The sequence below is a fragment of the Nyctereutes procyonoides genome, unplaced genomic scaffold (assembly GCF_905146905.1).
Source record: "Nyctereutes procyonoides isolate TBG_1078 unplaced genomic scaffold, NYPRO_anot_genome, whole genome shotgun sequence".
NCBI lineage: Eukaryota > Metazoa > Chordata > Mammalia > Carnivora > Canidae > Nyctereutes > Nyctereutes procyonoides.
Genome location: NW_026575157.1, coordinates 226814 through 242043, shown reverse-complemented (window position 1 = coordinate 242043; position 15230 = coordinate 226814). Strand labels below are relative to the sequence as shown.

The following is a 15230-nucleotide window of genomic DNA, read 5'->3' as shown; positions in this document are numbered from 1 at the left end:
TACTGATAATAAGATGAATGACTGACTGAATGTAAAGAAAGAATATTAAAATTAATTCAGTTAAGCATTTACTATCTCCTTGCTGTATCCAGTCACTTCTTGCTCACCAGCCCTTGGCCACTCTTCAGATAAAATAAACATATCCTTACCTCCAGGCTGTGCACACACTGTTCCTTTTGCTTGGTAAATCTTTTTCTCAGACATCCACAAGGATTCCTCCCTTACCCTGCTGATGCATCATTTCTTTCCTGCAGAATTTACTGCCCCTGTATGTGAAATGGCACCCTTTGTTACTCTGCATCCTAGTCTAATTTATGTTCCTTCTCATGTAAATTAACACCAGGAGTTATGTTCCTTATTTATTTCTTAATGCTTGTCTCCTCTAATGAAAGCTGGAACTTATCAGTTCTCCTCATTGCTGTACTTTGGCACAGAACAGATGTTCAATCAATATTGGTTGAATGAATGAATGATAAATCTGGATTATTTCCACATGTACAAAATTAACTAGGTTATTGTCAACTCAAGTCAGAAAACTCAGCTTCTGCTTGACACACATATGAGGCAGTCTTTTTCTTACCTTTAGTTTTTTCACTCTAGTTGCAACTAAAGCATTCACTGGTATAACAAATACAAGGACTGCCACCCCTGCTAACACTGCCGGCCCCAGCTCCTGCCAAAGAAGTGATATGGCCATCAGGATTTGAAAAGGGGCTGACCAGAGGAGATTGAGGTTTGCTGTCAAGTCCATGAGCTGCTGGGCATCTGCTGACATCAAGTTAATAACTTCTCCAGTTGAAAATCTCTTTCGAGAAACATTAGATAAAAATAGAGCCTGAAAAAAGAGGCGAAATATTTAAAGAGTCCTGTAGATCATGGAGCATCTTTATAGTCAAACAATGGTAACTTTTAATATCAATTTTTATATATTTAGGAAAATCTACAAGATTATTTATGTAGTACAATTATGAAATACTGAAACTCTTAAAAATGTTTTTAGATGAAGAAGATGCAATTACTGATCAAAACACATAGTTTTAAAATCCACCGCATATTGATAAAGAGTAACATTTGGATTTCCAAGCAAATTCATTCTCAAGAACACTGCACAATCTGTTGATTACAAAATTGGGAACAAATGGGATGCCTGGGTAGCTCAGTGGCTCAGAGTCTGCCTTTGGCTTAGGGTGTAATCCTGGAGTCCCAGGATTGAGTCCCAGTCAGGCTCCCTATGGGGAGCCTACTTCTCCCTCTACCTATGTCTCTATCTGTGTGTGTGTCTCTCCTGAATAAATAGATAAAATCTTATTAAAAAATTGCAAAAAAAATCTGTTCTAGATTTCTAGCATTGGGGATCCTCTATATTCACTGGTACCCCTATAATGCTAAACCATCTAAATTTTATCAATATAAAGTATAAAAATGATTCAATAAATATCTAATGAATGTTGATGAACAACAGTACTATGCCTGAAACTAGAAAATTTTAAAATGATACTGTCCTAATTCTCAAGAAGATTATAATTTGGTTGTGGAGTCCACCCCACCACCCACATATACCTCCCACACAGGATGACCGTTAATTATAAAAATAGTTAAGAAAGGCCATGGGAATTTAGAGAGAGAAAAATATTGGAAAGGTTTCTTGGAACAGATGGAAACTTTTCTTCCAAGGCCCAATTCTTCCTTTCTCTGCATGTTATTTTAATATTTGTATATTGAATTCAATAGTCCCAAGTTTAATTATTGGTAATTCTTACTAAGGTTGATGTCAGAAATTCATTTATTTAATTCTTCACCCATTCTAAATTCCCAGTGAAAAGCATAAATAAATTGTAAAAAGTAGTGGAGAATTGGTATGTGTACATTTATATTTCTTTATAAATTCAGAATAACGAATAACACGACTTTCAGAGTGGAATGACAGCTACTGGGGTCCAGGGCCAGCTACTCTATTTCACAACTCTTTTATAATGGGTAAGTTACTCAATTGTTCTAATTTGAAAGTTTCCTTGTATTTTTCAATATATATGTGAGCATTATATCTACAGCTACGTCTATATCTACAACTGATTGTATATCTATATCTATGCACAAAATAGTATTTTTCAAAATACTGCTTAAAACAGAGTGCAACAGATATATATGTTAATATGTATTTAATGTGTACTAGAAGCCAGGCAAAAGCCTATTTATATGCCAAGAATTTTATTTTTAAGATTCCATTTATTTATTCATGAGAGACACAGAAAGAGAGAGACAGAGACATACGCAGAGGGAGAAGCAGGCTCCCTGCAGGGAGCCCAATGTGGGACTCAATCCCAGGACCCTGGGATCATGCCCTGAGCCAAAGGCAGATGCCCAACCACCAAACCATCCAGGTGTTCCATGTGCCAAGAGTTTTAAGGAATTTCTACTACATTGATTTAAAGAGACCAGATAGAGAGATGGAGCTAACAGGAGTAAATGAGGTACACGAGGCACTCAAAATAATTTTTTTCAATAAATGAATAATGCAAAGCCAAAGAAAAGGCCCATCTGAAAAACAAGTAGTCAGGGCCTTCAGCAAAACTCTTCTAAATATTCCTGAGCTTAAAGCAAGAGGGCTTCATGCATGTGGGGAGGCCACGGACCCACCAGACACACTGCACAGCCCTGGAGGTTCAGGAGGTGCCCGGATCCCCCTAAGCTCTATGGCTACTACAGTGTTCAATTCTCATTTACATTTCTATACAGTAAATTGGAAATGTTTCTGTTACTGACTAGTAAGGGGGACTGTTGTGCTGATAAAACAGAATGTCCACTACCGCCACAAGAGAAAAAAGAAAGGAGAAACATTAGATAAAAATAGAGCCTGAAAAAGAGGCGAAATATTTAGTCACCGCAACAGTTAAGCTTTAGCCATGTCTCCTCCAAAACCAGCTCCTAACCTCCTCCTGATTCATTACTGACCACCTAATGTGGCCAAGTGAAACAATGGAAATTGAACCACCATAACTCTCATTTCATTAAGTTTCTAACATTTCTTCAGATAGGTCCATTGATCTCTAATAGAATCTACTAGCAACTTATAAACAAATATATTTTCTCTCATACTTCTAGAAGGAAAAATTAAATGGTATTAATATTTATGAAAATACTAGCAGATTGAACAGATAAAAGTAGCTAAATTATCCAAGGAATCAAATGAATGACCTCTTATTGGAAAAAAACATATCACAAGAAACATGAGAAATATATGAATAATGTTTTGTAACCTAAAGTGAAAGAACATGATATCCATTACAAGTGAGAAAGAAGAGAAAAATGAGTTCAAATTGAAAACACAACTGTCAATTTTTTAAAAAATATAATGCAGGCACCAAAAGTCCAAATGCGTATTACAACAAATGGAGATCTTAAACTATTAAGTAGATATGTTCAAAACTGTTTCCCAGAAATTAGAGAAAACACATTTTGAAAAATGAAATGATTTTTTAAAAAGATTAAAGTCATGGAGAAGTTTCAGGAGATCACACACACAAGATATAAGTATATACATAAGAATGTATATATTATATAAACATTATGATGATATAAATATTAATATATTTACATTTATATTTCTTTATAAATTCAGAATAACGAATAACACGACTTTCAGAGTGGAATGACAGCTACTGGGGTCCAGGGCCAGCTACTCTATTTCACAACTCTTTTATAATGGGTAAGTTACTCAATTGTTCTAATTTGAAAGTTTCCTTGTATTTTTCAATATATATGTGAGCATTATATCTACAGCTACGTCTATATCTACAACTGATTGTATATCTATATCTATGCACAAAATAGTATTTTTCAAAATACTGCTTAAAACAGAGTGCAACAGATATATATGTTAATATGTATTTATTATATATGTGTATTATATACATACGTATACACATAAAACGTAACACAATTACTTTACAAGTAAAGAATAAGAAGAAATAAAGAAAAACAGAAGAAAATCTCTCTGAATGACAGAAAGATTTCAAACCAAAAGCAGTCAAGAAATGCCAATCTAATTAGAAAATAGTATCCCTTCTCTTACCCTGGTGAAATTTGTAAATTCTATAATGTTAAAATTATCCTTAAAAAGAAATACTTATGGGGTCCCTGGGTGGCTCAGTTGGTTAAGTGTCTGCCTTCAGCTCAGGTCATGAACTTGGGGTCCTGTGATGGAGCCAGGCACGGGCTTTCTGTTCAGGAGGAGTTTGCTCCTCCTTCTCCCTCTGCCCCTTCTTCCCCCTCACTTGTGTGCTCTCTCTCTCTCTCTCTCTCAAATAAATAAAATTGTTTTTAAAAATTAAAAAATAAAAAGAAATACATGCACCCAAGCACAGAAAAATCAAAACAAAACAGGTTATCCTAAAATGGTGGAATAAGAAGTAGAGGTTGGCAGCAGCTTTACCTATCATATCTACTGTCAAAAGACAATGTTGCAATGGTTTTAAAGAATGTGTGGAAAAGGTACTTTGATATATATTAAATGAACCATATGCATTATGAGTGAAGATGGTAAGCAAGGTGGAAAGCAAAATAGGGAAAAAATGGAAAAAAATGACAATAGTGGGAGAAAAGTGTAATATTTATATGAAAGTTTCCACTATGAATTTAAACTTATGTTTATATGTAAAAATAAATGTACTTAAAAACAAAAGCAAACAAATTAAATACAAAAAAAATCATATAACAATGTGTTTTCTCAATACGTTTGGTCATGATATACTATGAACTAAATAACAGATTACAAAATAGTGTATTGCAAATATCTAAGTATGCATGCAAAATAAATGTTAAGGGAAAATTAAGGTTATCTTTGCAGTCTAGACTTATGAATGGTTGTCATTTTCTCTTTATTTTATGCATTACACATATTTTCTTCAATATACAAAAGAAAATTTTCTTCAAAAACTAATTGCTTTCAAAATATTAAGGAAAGTATTAAAGGGCATTATATAATTGGCTGTTGTTCTGGCTGGCATTTTTAACATCCAAGCACTGATTTCTCTTTCAATATTTTTCTGCCAAATAAACTTTTACATTTCTGTAAGGGACAAAAATCACAAGCCATGAAGGGGAATTTAGTTACCACTTATTGCTAAATTATACAATCTAAACTCCCTCTTTGTTATATGAAACAATTTGAAAGAATACTGCAATATGACAACAAAATTATACCGGATGATGCAACATGTTCTAGAATTGTCTGGTAAAAAGTACTTAAAGAGATAAAAGAGAGAGGGCAGCTTGGGTGGCTCAGTGGTTTAATGTCACATTCGGCCCAAGGTGTGATCCTGGGGACCTGGGATCAAGTCCCACATCAGGATCCCTGCGTGGAGCCTGCTTCTCCCTCTGTCTGTGTCTCTGCCTCTCTCTCTGTCTCTCATGAATAAATAAAATAAAATCTTAAAAAAAAAGAGATAAAAGAGAGAAAGCCAGAATGAGAAAAAAAGAGAAAACCCCAACTGTAAAATCTAAAACCAAATAAAAAGTTGGGAGTTGGGGATCCCTGGGTGGCGCAGCGGTTTGGCGCCTGCCTTTGGCCCAGGGCGCGATCCTGGAGACCCGGGATCGAATCCCACGTCGGGCTCCCGGTGCATGGAGCCCGCTTCTCCCTCTGCCTGTGTCTCTGCCTCTCTCTCTCTCTGTGACTATCATAAATAAATAAAAATCAAAAAAAGAAAAAAAAAAAAAAGAAACCGCTTTGGTTTTAAAAAAAAAAAAAAAGTTGGGAGTTTATAAATGCTCTTCAATAAAAATGAAAATTAACCCATTTTTAATTAACTATTGTAATCATAATCACTTCCACAAAACTCTGTTATTTTAAAATTCCATCCAAGTTTGAGATTTCTTTTCTACAATATTTTCTTTACCTAGTCTCTCTCTCTCTCTCTCTCTCTCTCTCACACACACACACACACACACACACACACACAGCACAACTAACTATGTGACATTACTTTTTGAGACTTCATTAATTTCGTTTAGAGAATTATACCCTAACAAGGCCCAGATGAACCAGTTAGGGCTCCAGCCTCAAAAACCTCTCTTATTGACTAGAAATATCTTGATTATCCCTGAACTAAATTCATTAATATCTCACACTGATGATGAAATTTGTTTGCAATTTCACATTCTCCCTCTTATATATTTGTTCCTGTCTAGACTCATTGCCATGCTCTTGGTTCATATCTTTATTTTCTGAACTATTGAAATAGTTCTAAGGTACTCCTTATTTCCAACTCTGTCTATTTTCATTACTTTCTCCTGATCACCTACCTGCCTATGGCTCAAATAAGTCCCAATTTCCTCCAGAACTAAAGTACATTTTTACAATGTATCTTTCAAGTTTCTGAAAACAGAGCTGCAATCCATTCTGTTTTACCACCCTCTCTCTCCCCACCATTCTACTCATAAGATACTATCTTCAGCTAAATTAATCTACTCATCATTTTCTGAGCAAGCCATGTATTCAACTGTGTATTCCCTCGCACAATATATTTCCAACAGTAGTCTTTGCCTCATGCAATTCATCCTTCAGACCTAAATCATGCAATATTAATCATGACATTTTTCCTGACCATCCTAGCTCTAAGTCATAGAAATCACATAATTTAGAGCTGGAAGAGCCCTAAAAATTCCTAACCCAGTGATTCTAAACCAATAGTTACTATACTTCTAGAGAGATATTGTATACCTAAAGGTGGACCCTCATAACATTTATAAGAACTTATTCTTCTTCAGTTCATCCGTATGCAAAAAAAAAGTATGCCAGTATTCTCTTTCTGACTCTAAGTGCAGGATTTTGATTCTGCTTTTCCTCTTCTTGACCACACTTAGGTGTCTTTATTTTTTTAAATGCACTTTTATCAATTTTCTTGCATTTTATATTTATCACAATTAAGATAAGAACAAATCTTTAAACTACAAATATGGACAGTTTAGATATTACACTACTGTCCAGTAATGGCAGTTATTTAAATTTAATTAAACTTAAAAATTCACTTCCTTAGTCTTACTAGCCACAATTCAAAGGCTTAATAGTCATATGTGACTACTGGCTGCCAAACTGGATAATGTGGATATAGCACTTTTGTTTACTTTAAAAAAAAAAAATGTTTTTAGGGCAGCTGGGTGGCTCAGTAGTTTAGCGCCGCCTTCAGCCCATGGCGTGATCCTGGAGACTGGAGATCAATCTCACATCAGGCTCCCTGCATGGAGCCAGCTTCTCCCTCTGCCTGTGTCTCTGCCTCTCTCTGTGTGTGTCTCTCATGAATAAATAAATACAATCTTTAAAAAAAAATTTTTTTTTAGAAATCAGGAAGTTTTTATTTTCTTTTATTTCATTTTACTTTATTTCTTTTTTTTCAGATACTTTATATCCTCATATTATTCCTTCAACATAAAACATTTCTTCGGTCTCAAACTCAAATCTGTTTTCTCTGTGAGCACTCCATGCTTCAAATGTCTCCTGTCCTCACCTCCTCCCCCCTTTGTTTTTAAAGAAAATGAGATACATTTAATTGACATATTATTAGTTTCCGGTGTTTTAACAAAATCATTCAATATTTGTATATATTGCAAAATGATCACCACAAGTCTAGTTAACAACCATCACCCCACACAGTTATAAAATTTTTATTTCTTGTGATTAAAACGTTTAAGATCTGCTCTCTCAGCAGCTTTCAAATACACAATATGGTATTATTAACTATAGTCACCATGCTACACAATACATCCTCATGACATTTATTTTTTAACTAGAAGTTTTGTACCTTCTGATCACCTTTATCCATTTTTAAAATCACAAAGATTCTACTGGACATTGTTTGGTGAAGGAATGCCCCAGACTGCCCACATGAAACCCAGCACTAATTGACACTGCTTTTGAAGCATATCCCATGTCTTAGTCCTCAAGAATTGTCATGGAGGGGACTCCTGGGTGACTCCGTGGTTGAGTGTCTGCCTTCAGCTCAGGTCATGATCCCTGGTTCCGGGATAGAGTTGCAAGAGCCTGCTTCTCTCCCTGCCTATGTCTCTGCCTCTCCTCTCTGCATCTCTCATGAATAAATAAATAAATCTTTGAAAAAAAAAAAAAAAGAATTGTCATAGAGCCTGGATCTGTGAGCTAAGCTTTGAAACTCATGAACTCAAAGTTATCAAGTGGAATGAGGCCCATGTTTTCCCCACAAATCTTAAAAATGATATTCGTAAACTTTATTCCAAACTAGCAGTAATCATGTGGGTGGACAGAGAACAGGGAGTCCTAACATCTCTGCTCCTCACCATGAAAAGGGTCTGAGACCTTGTTTACCCCACTCTAATAACAAATCTCTGATGCAGTAGAGCCAATGTCAGATTTATATGGGTCATCTGGTGCCACTATGAGAGCCATTTTGATATTGAAGGTACCTAAATATGATTTAAAAAAATCAGAATTCTATCACCTGTAAAGATAATAGAAATCTAAATATCCTAATTAGTCCCATGGAGAGAGATTCTCTCCAGAAAGCAGATGTAGGATAGGAGACTCAGAAGAAAGGCAGCCTTATATCAGTGCCATCTGCACGGGTTATAACAATGCAAGTTATGTTTTCCGCTGCTTGTTTGATGGATTTGGCATTAAATTGTAATCCATACAACAAGATCTACTGAGCTGGCTTGATTGCTGTATTCCTTTGATCCTGAGTGCTCTTCATTCTTAATCTCTCTAAGGAATCTATGGTTTCATCCTGTAGTCAGTGTTACCTCTTCCATTACTATCTCTGGGATATCTTTGCCCTTGTAATAGACTCACCCACAATGCTTGATTTTCTTTTGTTTGATCACTTGTTCTAATTTCTACTGCAGTCCACTCTTTTATATTTGTAACTCCATCCAAATCCTATACCCAAACTCCAATGCTTTATTTTTTTAAATATGTTTTAATTTTTTTAAAATTTATTTATGATAGTCACACACACACACACAGAGAGAGCAGAGACATAGGCAGAGGGAGAAGCAGGCTCCATGCACCGGGAGCCCGACGTGGGATTCGATCCCGGGTCTCCAGGATCGCGCCCTGGGCCAAAGGCAGGCGCCAAACCGCTGCACCACCCAGGGATCCCTAATGCTTTAATCACTGAATGAAATCTTATTCCATATGGACTGTATATCAAAAACAAGTGTTAATATTTAAACTGATTCCTAGACTCTTTGGTATCCTTCCTCCATATTAGGATTTCTCAGAATTTACAGTCTCTAGAATTATAACTGTAGCAGTATGCCCCTGCATTTGGGTTAATACCACTCCATACACCCATTTTGGCCCAATAAGGCCAAAGGGCCTATAAGTTTCATGCTGAGCTCTGCCCAAATTATAATTCTTCCTTCCACTATACAAATTCTACACCTTTTCCAAAGATAAGTTAAAGGCTTCCTTTCTACGTGAAACCTTCTTTAATGGCACACAATCATTATAGATTTCCTGCTCACCTCGGTGCCCATCGAAAGATGAATGGATAAAGAAGATGTGGTTTATGTATACAATGGAATATTACTCAGCCATTAGAAACGACAAATACCCACCATTTGCTTCAACGTGGATGGAACTGGAGGGTATTATGCTGAGTGAAGTAAGTCAATCGGAGAAGGACAAACAGTGTATGTTCTCACTCATTTGGGGAATATGAATAATAGTAAAGGGGAATATAAGGGAAGGGAGAAGAAATGTGTGGGAGATATCAGAAAGGGACACAGAACATAAAGACTTCTAACTCTGGGAAATGAACTAGGGGTGGTGGAAGGGGAGGAGGGCGGGGGGTGGGGGTGAATGGGTGACGGGCACGGAGGGGGACACTTGACGGGATGAGCACTGGGTGTTATTCTGTATGTTGGTAAATTGAACACCAATAAAAATTAATTTATAAAAAAAAAAAAAAAAGATTTCCTGCTCACCTGACTTCTCAGAAAACCTGTATTTAGGGGCACCTGGGTGGCTTAGTGGTTGAGCATCTCTCTGGCTCAGGTCATGATGGGGTCCTGGGATCAAGTCCCATATCAGGATCCTCGTGGGGAGCCTGCTTCTCCCTCTGCCTATGTGACTGTGTCTCTCATGAATAAACAAAATCTTAAAAAAAAAAATCCCTGCATTTAGCTCCCACACATTTATTATGTATGCTAATAATTCCCCCTAATTTCTTGAAGGCAGTGGTTCATTTACTCACTTTCTTAGTCATCCAAATTTTATAAAAATGTATAAAAGCCATTCTCCCAGATGACAAAGGTACAACAGGTAAATAGGTTTCTATCCAAATTTTAAAGAGTCCACAATTTACAGAAAACTATAGAGTAAGAATGCAAAATGCACTTGATTGAACAACTCCGGTGATAACTATGGGAAGAAAGAAACTCTTTAATTGTTTATGATGATAATGTAAATAAAAGGCTCTGGATGGTAAAGAGGTGGTATTTAAAACTGCATTTTCAAGAGAGAACAAATTATACTTCAGCATTATCACAGGTATAAGCATCAGCCAGGTTTTGGAGGGTAGGTGGGTACAGAGGCAGGAGTTAGAATGAAAGAGAAGCAGATAATGATGGTTTAAAGAAAGATGGCTTTGTTGCATGAAAAAGTAAAGCAAACAGAGGAAGAAGAAAAAAGTAGTATGCAGAATGAAAATATCATGAAAAGAAGAAACTTCAATGGTACATACACACAGATAATCACGAACACATTACATTCGTTGTCATTCACTTGGTGAGGAGGATTTCAGTGATACAACAGTGGACAGAAACCATCATTTAGTTTCAAGGATTAGGGCTCACTGGAAGTTGCAGGGACTGTAAGAACTATAGAGAGTCCTACAGAGAAATGAATACAACCAATACGGATGAGTCAAAGTTCTTTTAAAGTAAAACAAATGTACATTCAAAGGGCACCCTAGGAACCTTTTAACATACTCTCCTATATTTTAGAGTATACAAGGAAAGAATCCATTTAGAAATTGAGAATTCCTTAATGTTTTACCTTTTTGTAGATGAGTCCCATTATGGCTGTCTTAATTTTTGCTGAAGTGAGCATGTTAAAACGTTGGTATTGCTGAAGGATCAAGGTTTGCAAAAAGACTACAACAAAAAGTGCCAAAGCATAACCATAGCCACTCCATCCAAAATCTGCGCGATGTTCACAGAAAATGATCATTTGCCTGAATGTCATATAAAAATTGAGAAAGGGGAAGAAATGTTAAGCATCTAAAGTAGATAAATGCTTATAAGCATGAAGTGTTGTCAAAACGTTACATATACCTATATTTTTTTTTACCCACTCTTTGCTCTTCTTGCTCAATTTGGCCTCTTTTCCCCCTTTATTTTTAATTCAAATATTATATAATAAATAGAAGCAACAGTTATTTTCAGAGGCTTTGGAGTACAAGGTTAATTTTTCACCAACCAACTGTTCTGATCTAACTTCATCATACAAGTTGAGACACAAAGACATTTAAAGCTTCTTTTTTATAATAATCATGCATTTTGTTAAACATAAGGAAACATGACAATTAGAATATAAGTAGTGAATCTCTCAGAATGGCACACAGTTTTTTTCAAAGGCCTGAGTTATATTTCACTTTTTAAAACTTTCTTAAAAATAGATTTTATTTATTTATTCATGGAGAGACACAGAGAGAGAGGCAGAGACATACGCAGAGTGAGAAGCAGGCTCCCTCCAGGGAGCCTGATGTGGGACTCAATTCCAGGACCCTGGAATCATGACCTGAGCCAAAGGCAAATGCTCAACCACTGAGCCACCCAGGCATCCCACCTTTTGTTACTTTTATCCATATCCAGTTTCTGTCTACTCTATTTTCCTTTATTTCTTCTTACGTTTGGTGACAGCAGGGTCATGATGATTAGGGTTAAGGCTGGGGTACAGCTAAACAATGAGGATGGTTCTAATCATAACTCTTTTGGTTGCTTATTGTCCTTCACTTGTAAACACTGGTTAAAACTCCAAATGCCTCATGTCATTGTTAATAACATTATATAGGTGTTCTCAACCTTTTTTAAACTGTGCCTGTGTGACTAATAGTAAGAATTTAAAAAGACTACCTATACTCTAAATCATGGTGAAAATAACTTGGACATATTCTCTCAGATACTACAGATTAATATATCATTTATTTTGCTGGCTCAATTCTTGGGTTTATTTAGGTAGGTATATTATTAGGCAATAATTAGGTATATTATTGTATAAGGTAAAAAGTATAATATTAGATGTTTTAGAAATGTACTTTTTTTTTTAACTCTGAGTTCTGGAGATGCAGAAATGTGCTTTGTCATTGTAAATAGCCATTTTGAATTAACTTAAGGTGATAACCAGAAGGAACCCACATGTAATTAGGTCAGACTATACTTACATTTTTTTTTTAAGGACATTGACTTTAAAACTCATTCTTTACACGAGTTTACATTTTTAAAAAATAAAAAATTGTCTAAGTCTTGATCTATTTTATTGGCAGCTTGGACAACTTATGAGTGAAAAAATTAAAAGCAATTGGTGTTTCCCGAATTGCTTTATAAACCAAGTACTTCAAAATATTCACATTATTAAAATTGTACTTTGGAATCAAATATATACCAGTGTTTCTAAAATTATTATTACAACCTCTAGTCACTGAAAATTATTTAGAGCAATGTGTATTCTCAATGACACTATTAAATGATGCCACATCCCACTTAGATAAAACAACAGGAAGTTCTGTATTTCTTAATGGATCTCTATTAGATGCCATCCATTGAGACACCAAATTATTTTTATAAGAAAAACTTAATAAATATCTTCTTGGTCTACCAATTAAATTTCCCTAAAAAGGTGCACTGTTCTTCTTATTGTGAATGTAGCTACAAACTAAACCTTCTTCCTTTCTCATAAAATCAAACAAAAAAAAGATTATCAATAGGTACCATAGTGGCTCTACACATATAAATCAGGAAGTATTAAAATTAATCTGTGATCAAGGCATGATGAAGACCATAAAACCAAATACATCATATCAGATATGAATATTCATCTTATTGTTTGACTAATATTATAATAAAACTCATAGGTGGACAAACAATAAGCACAATCAACAAGAAACATATTTCTTCTAATACTAAGTTAATGAAAGTATCATTTTTATATGTTGATTATTACACATATGAGTCATGATAACATGACAATGTATTCTCATCCTTAAGGATAGTACTCTCGAGTAATTTCCCTTATCGAAAGAAAAAAATATACATCTCAAAATTAGCTTATAAAATTAGCTCCCCCAGGCCCAGTTATGACCATGCAAACTCAGAAATATTTTTGTATTTCAAGTTTTTGTTTAAATTCTAGTTAGTTGGGATCCCTGGGTGGCTCAGTGGTTTGGCGCCTGCCTTCGTCCCACAGTGATCCTGGGGTCCCAGGATCGAGTCCCGTGTCGGGGTCCCTGCAAGGAGCCTCCTTCTCCCTCTGCCTGTGTCTCTACCTCTCTCTCTCTCTCTCTCTCTGTTTCTCATGTATGAATGGATAAAATGTTTTTAAAAAACTAAATAAATAAATTCCAGTTAGTTAACATATAGTTAAACCCTTAAAATTCTTTCTGATCATTTAGTCCTTGGTGTAGAAATATTAAGGCTATTCAACTACTCTAGAAGGAGAATCTCTTAAAAAAGTGTGACTTTGGATAAGCTAGTCACAATTCAGTATTCCATTCAGGAAATGTATTTGAGTTCTATGTTCAGTCCTGTACTAGGCAGTAAGGACACAGAAACTGAGTAATACAGAATCCTGTGTACCATGAGGAGCTTATAGTCTAGGCAGGGAGAAAAATACAATAACAATTCATTTCAATGTGATATGATATTACTATTTTGCAAGTATAGTCCAGCTAATGTGCTACAAAAGTATGCCACAAAATTAGAGACCATTCCTTACCTTATAGACAAGGCAGGGACAGTGAATTGCCAAGACCTACAGCTATTTTAGGAAACAGTGGCCACAGTGAGATTCTAGAATGAGTTTTTTGAGCAGTAGTCATTGAAAACTAGGAATCAGGACATGACTAAAAATGGCTGGAAATCTCTAGCTACTCCTCCCACTCAGAAGTTAAACCTAACTACTCTCTCTTCCACTTGAATCTGGGCTTACTTAGGGACTTGTTGACCAAAATAATGTGGCAGATCTGATTTTGGGGGCTGCCAAGCCTAGGTCATAAAAAGACTTGTCTGAGCCTCTTGGCGTGTTCACTCTGAAAAAATTCAGCTGCTATGGAGGAAGTTCAACTGCTCTGAGACTTTTGTACTCAAGCTAACCATTTGGAGAGTCTTGAAGAGAGAGACAGACAGACAGAGATGGATATCTGGCCATCTCCAGCCATCTTAGCCCAGGCATCAGTATGTAAGTGAAGAAGCCATGCTGGACATTCCAGTACCAGCACACATAAAAAAGAACCAAGGTAACCCAGCCAAGAGCCAAAACCAAGGCTCCAAACATACGTCTCTATTTGAGCTTCTACAGCTGTCGACAGCCATTCGAGCTACTCAGCTAAAGCCTCCATCATGGTGGATCAAAGAAAATCCACCACTCTCTGAAGTTCAGATCCACAAATCATGCTTTGTTGCTGTAGCTTAGTGGTTATCAAGTTTTCCTCACAGACATTTGTGAATATAATAAAATTATCATTGTTTTATGCTACTAAAATTCTATATGTTTAATACTATAGCAATACATCACCAGAAGAGGGCAGGAGAGGAAGATGCTGGTCAATATATTTCTGAGAGAGAGATTTCTGACCATAGATGAGATAACTCTAGGGCAACTCCTTAAAAATAGCTGTTATATACAAAGGTGAGAAGCAGAAGCAGGAGAAGAAGAGGTGTGTTATCTTGTCTGCGGAGAGTTTCGCTTGACTCCAGGTTTATGTAGACAATCAATCACAATCTTTCTAGATTCTTTAGATGGATGTCAGGGATTCCCCAAGGCCACTTCCTAGTTAAATGATTCATATGAAGGACTTATAACAGTCAGCATCTAGTCATACTAGGACTATGATTTATTATGTTGAAAAGATACCCAAAAAATCAGCAAAGAGAAAAGGTACATGGGCTAAAGTCCAGAAGAAAACAGACACAAGCTTCCAAAAGTCCTTTCTCAGTAGTGTCAAATGAAACACATTTAATTACCCCCAGCAACTAGT

General features: G+C 35.9%; 1 protein-coding gene across 3 annotated transcripts in view; it reads right to left on the bottom strand.

The window, feature by feature from the left end:
• LOC129502323 (ATP-binding cassette sub-family C member 2-like) overlaps positions 1-15230 on the bottom strand; it is an 87601-nt gene that overhangs the window by 55922 nt on the left and 16449 nt on the right. For all 3 annotated transcript variants that reach the window (XM_055313842.1, XM_055313844.1, XM_055313843.1), the window contains exons 5-6: positions 11033-11210; positions 581-835 (exon numbers count right to left, since the gene is read on the bottom strand). In XM_055313842.1, coding sequence (XP_055169817.1) covers positions 581-835; positions 11033-11210 — 433 coding nt within the window. The remainder of the gene's footprint in view (positions 1-580; positions 836-11032; positions 11211-15230) is intronic.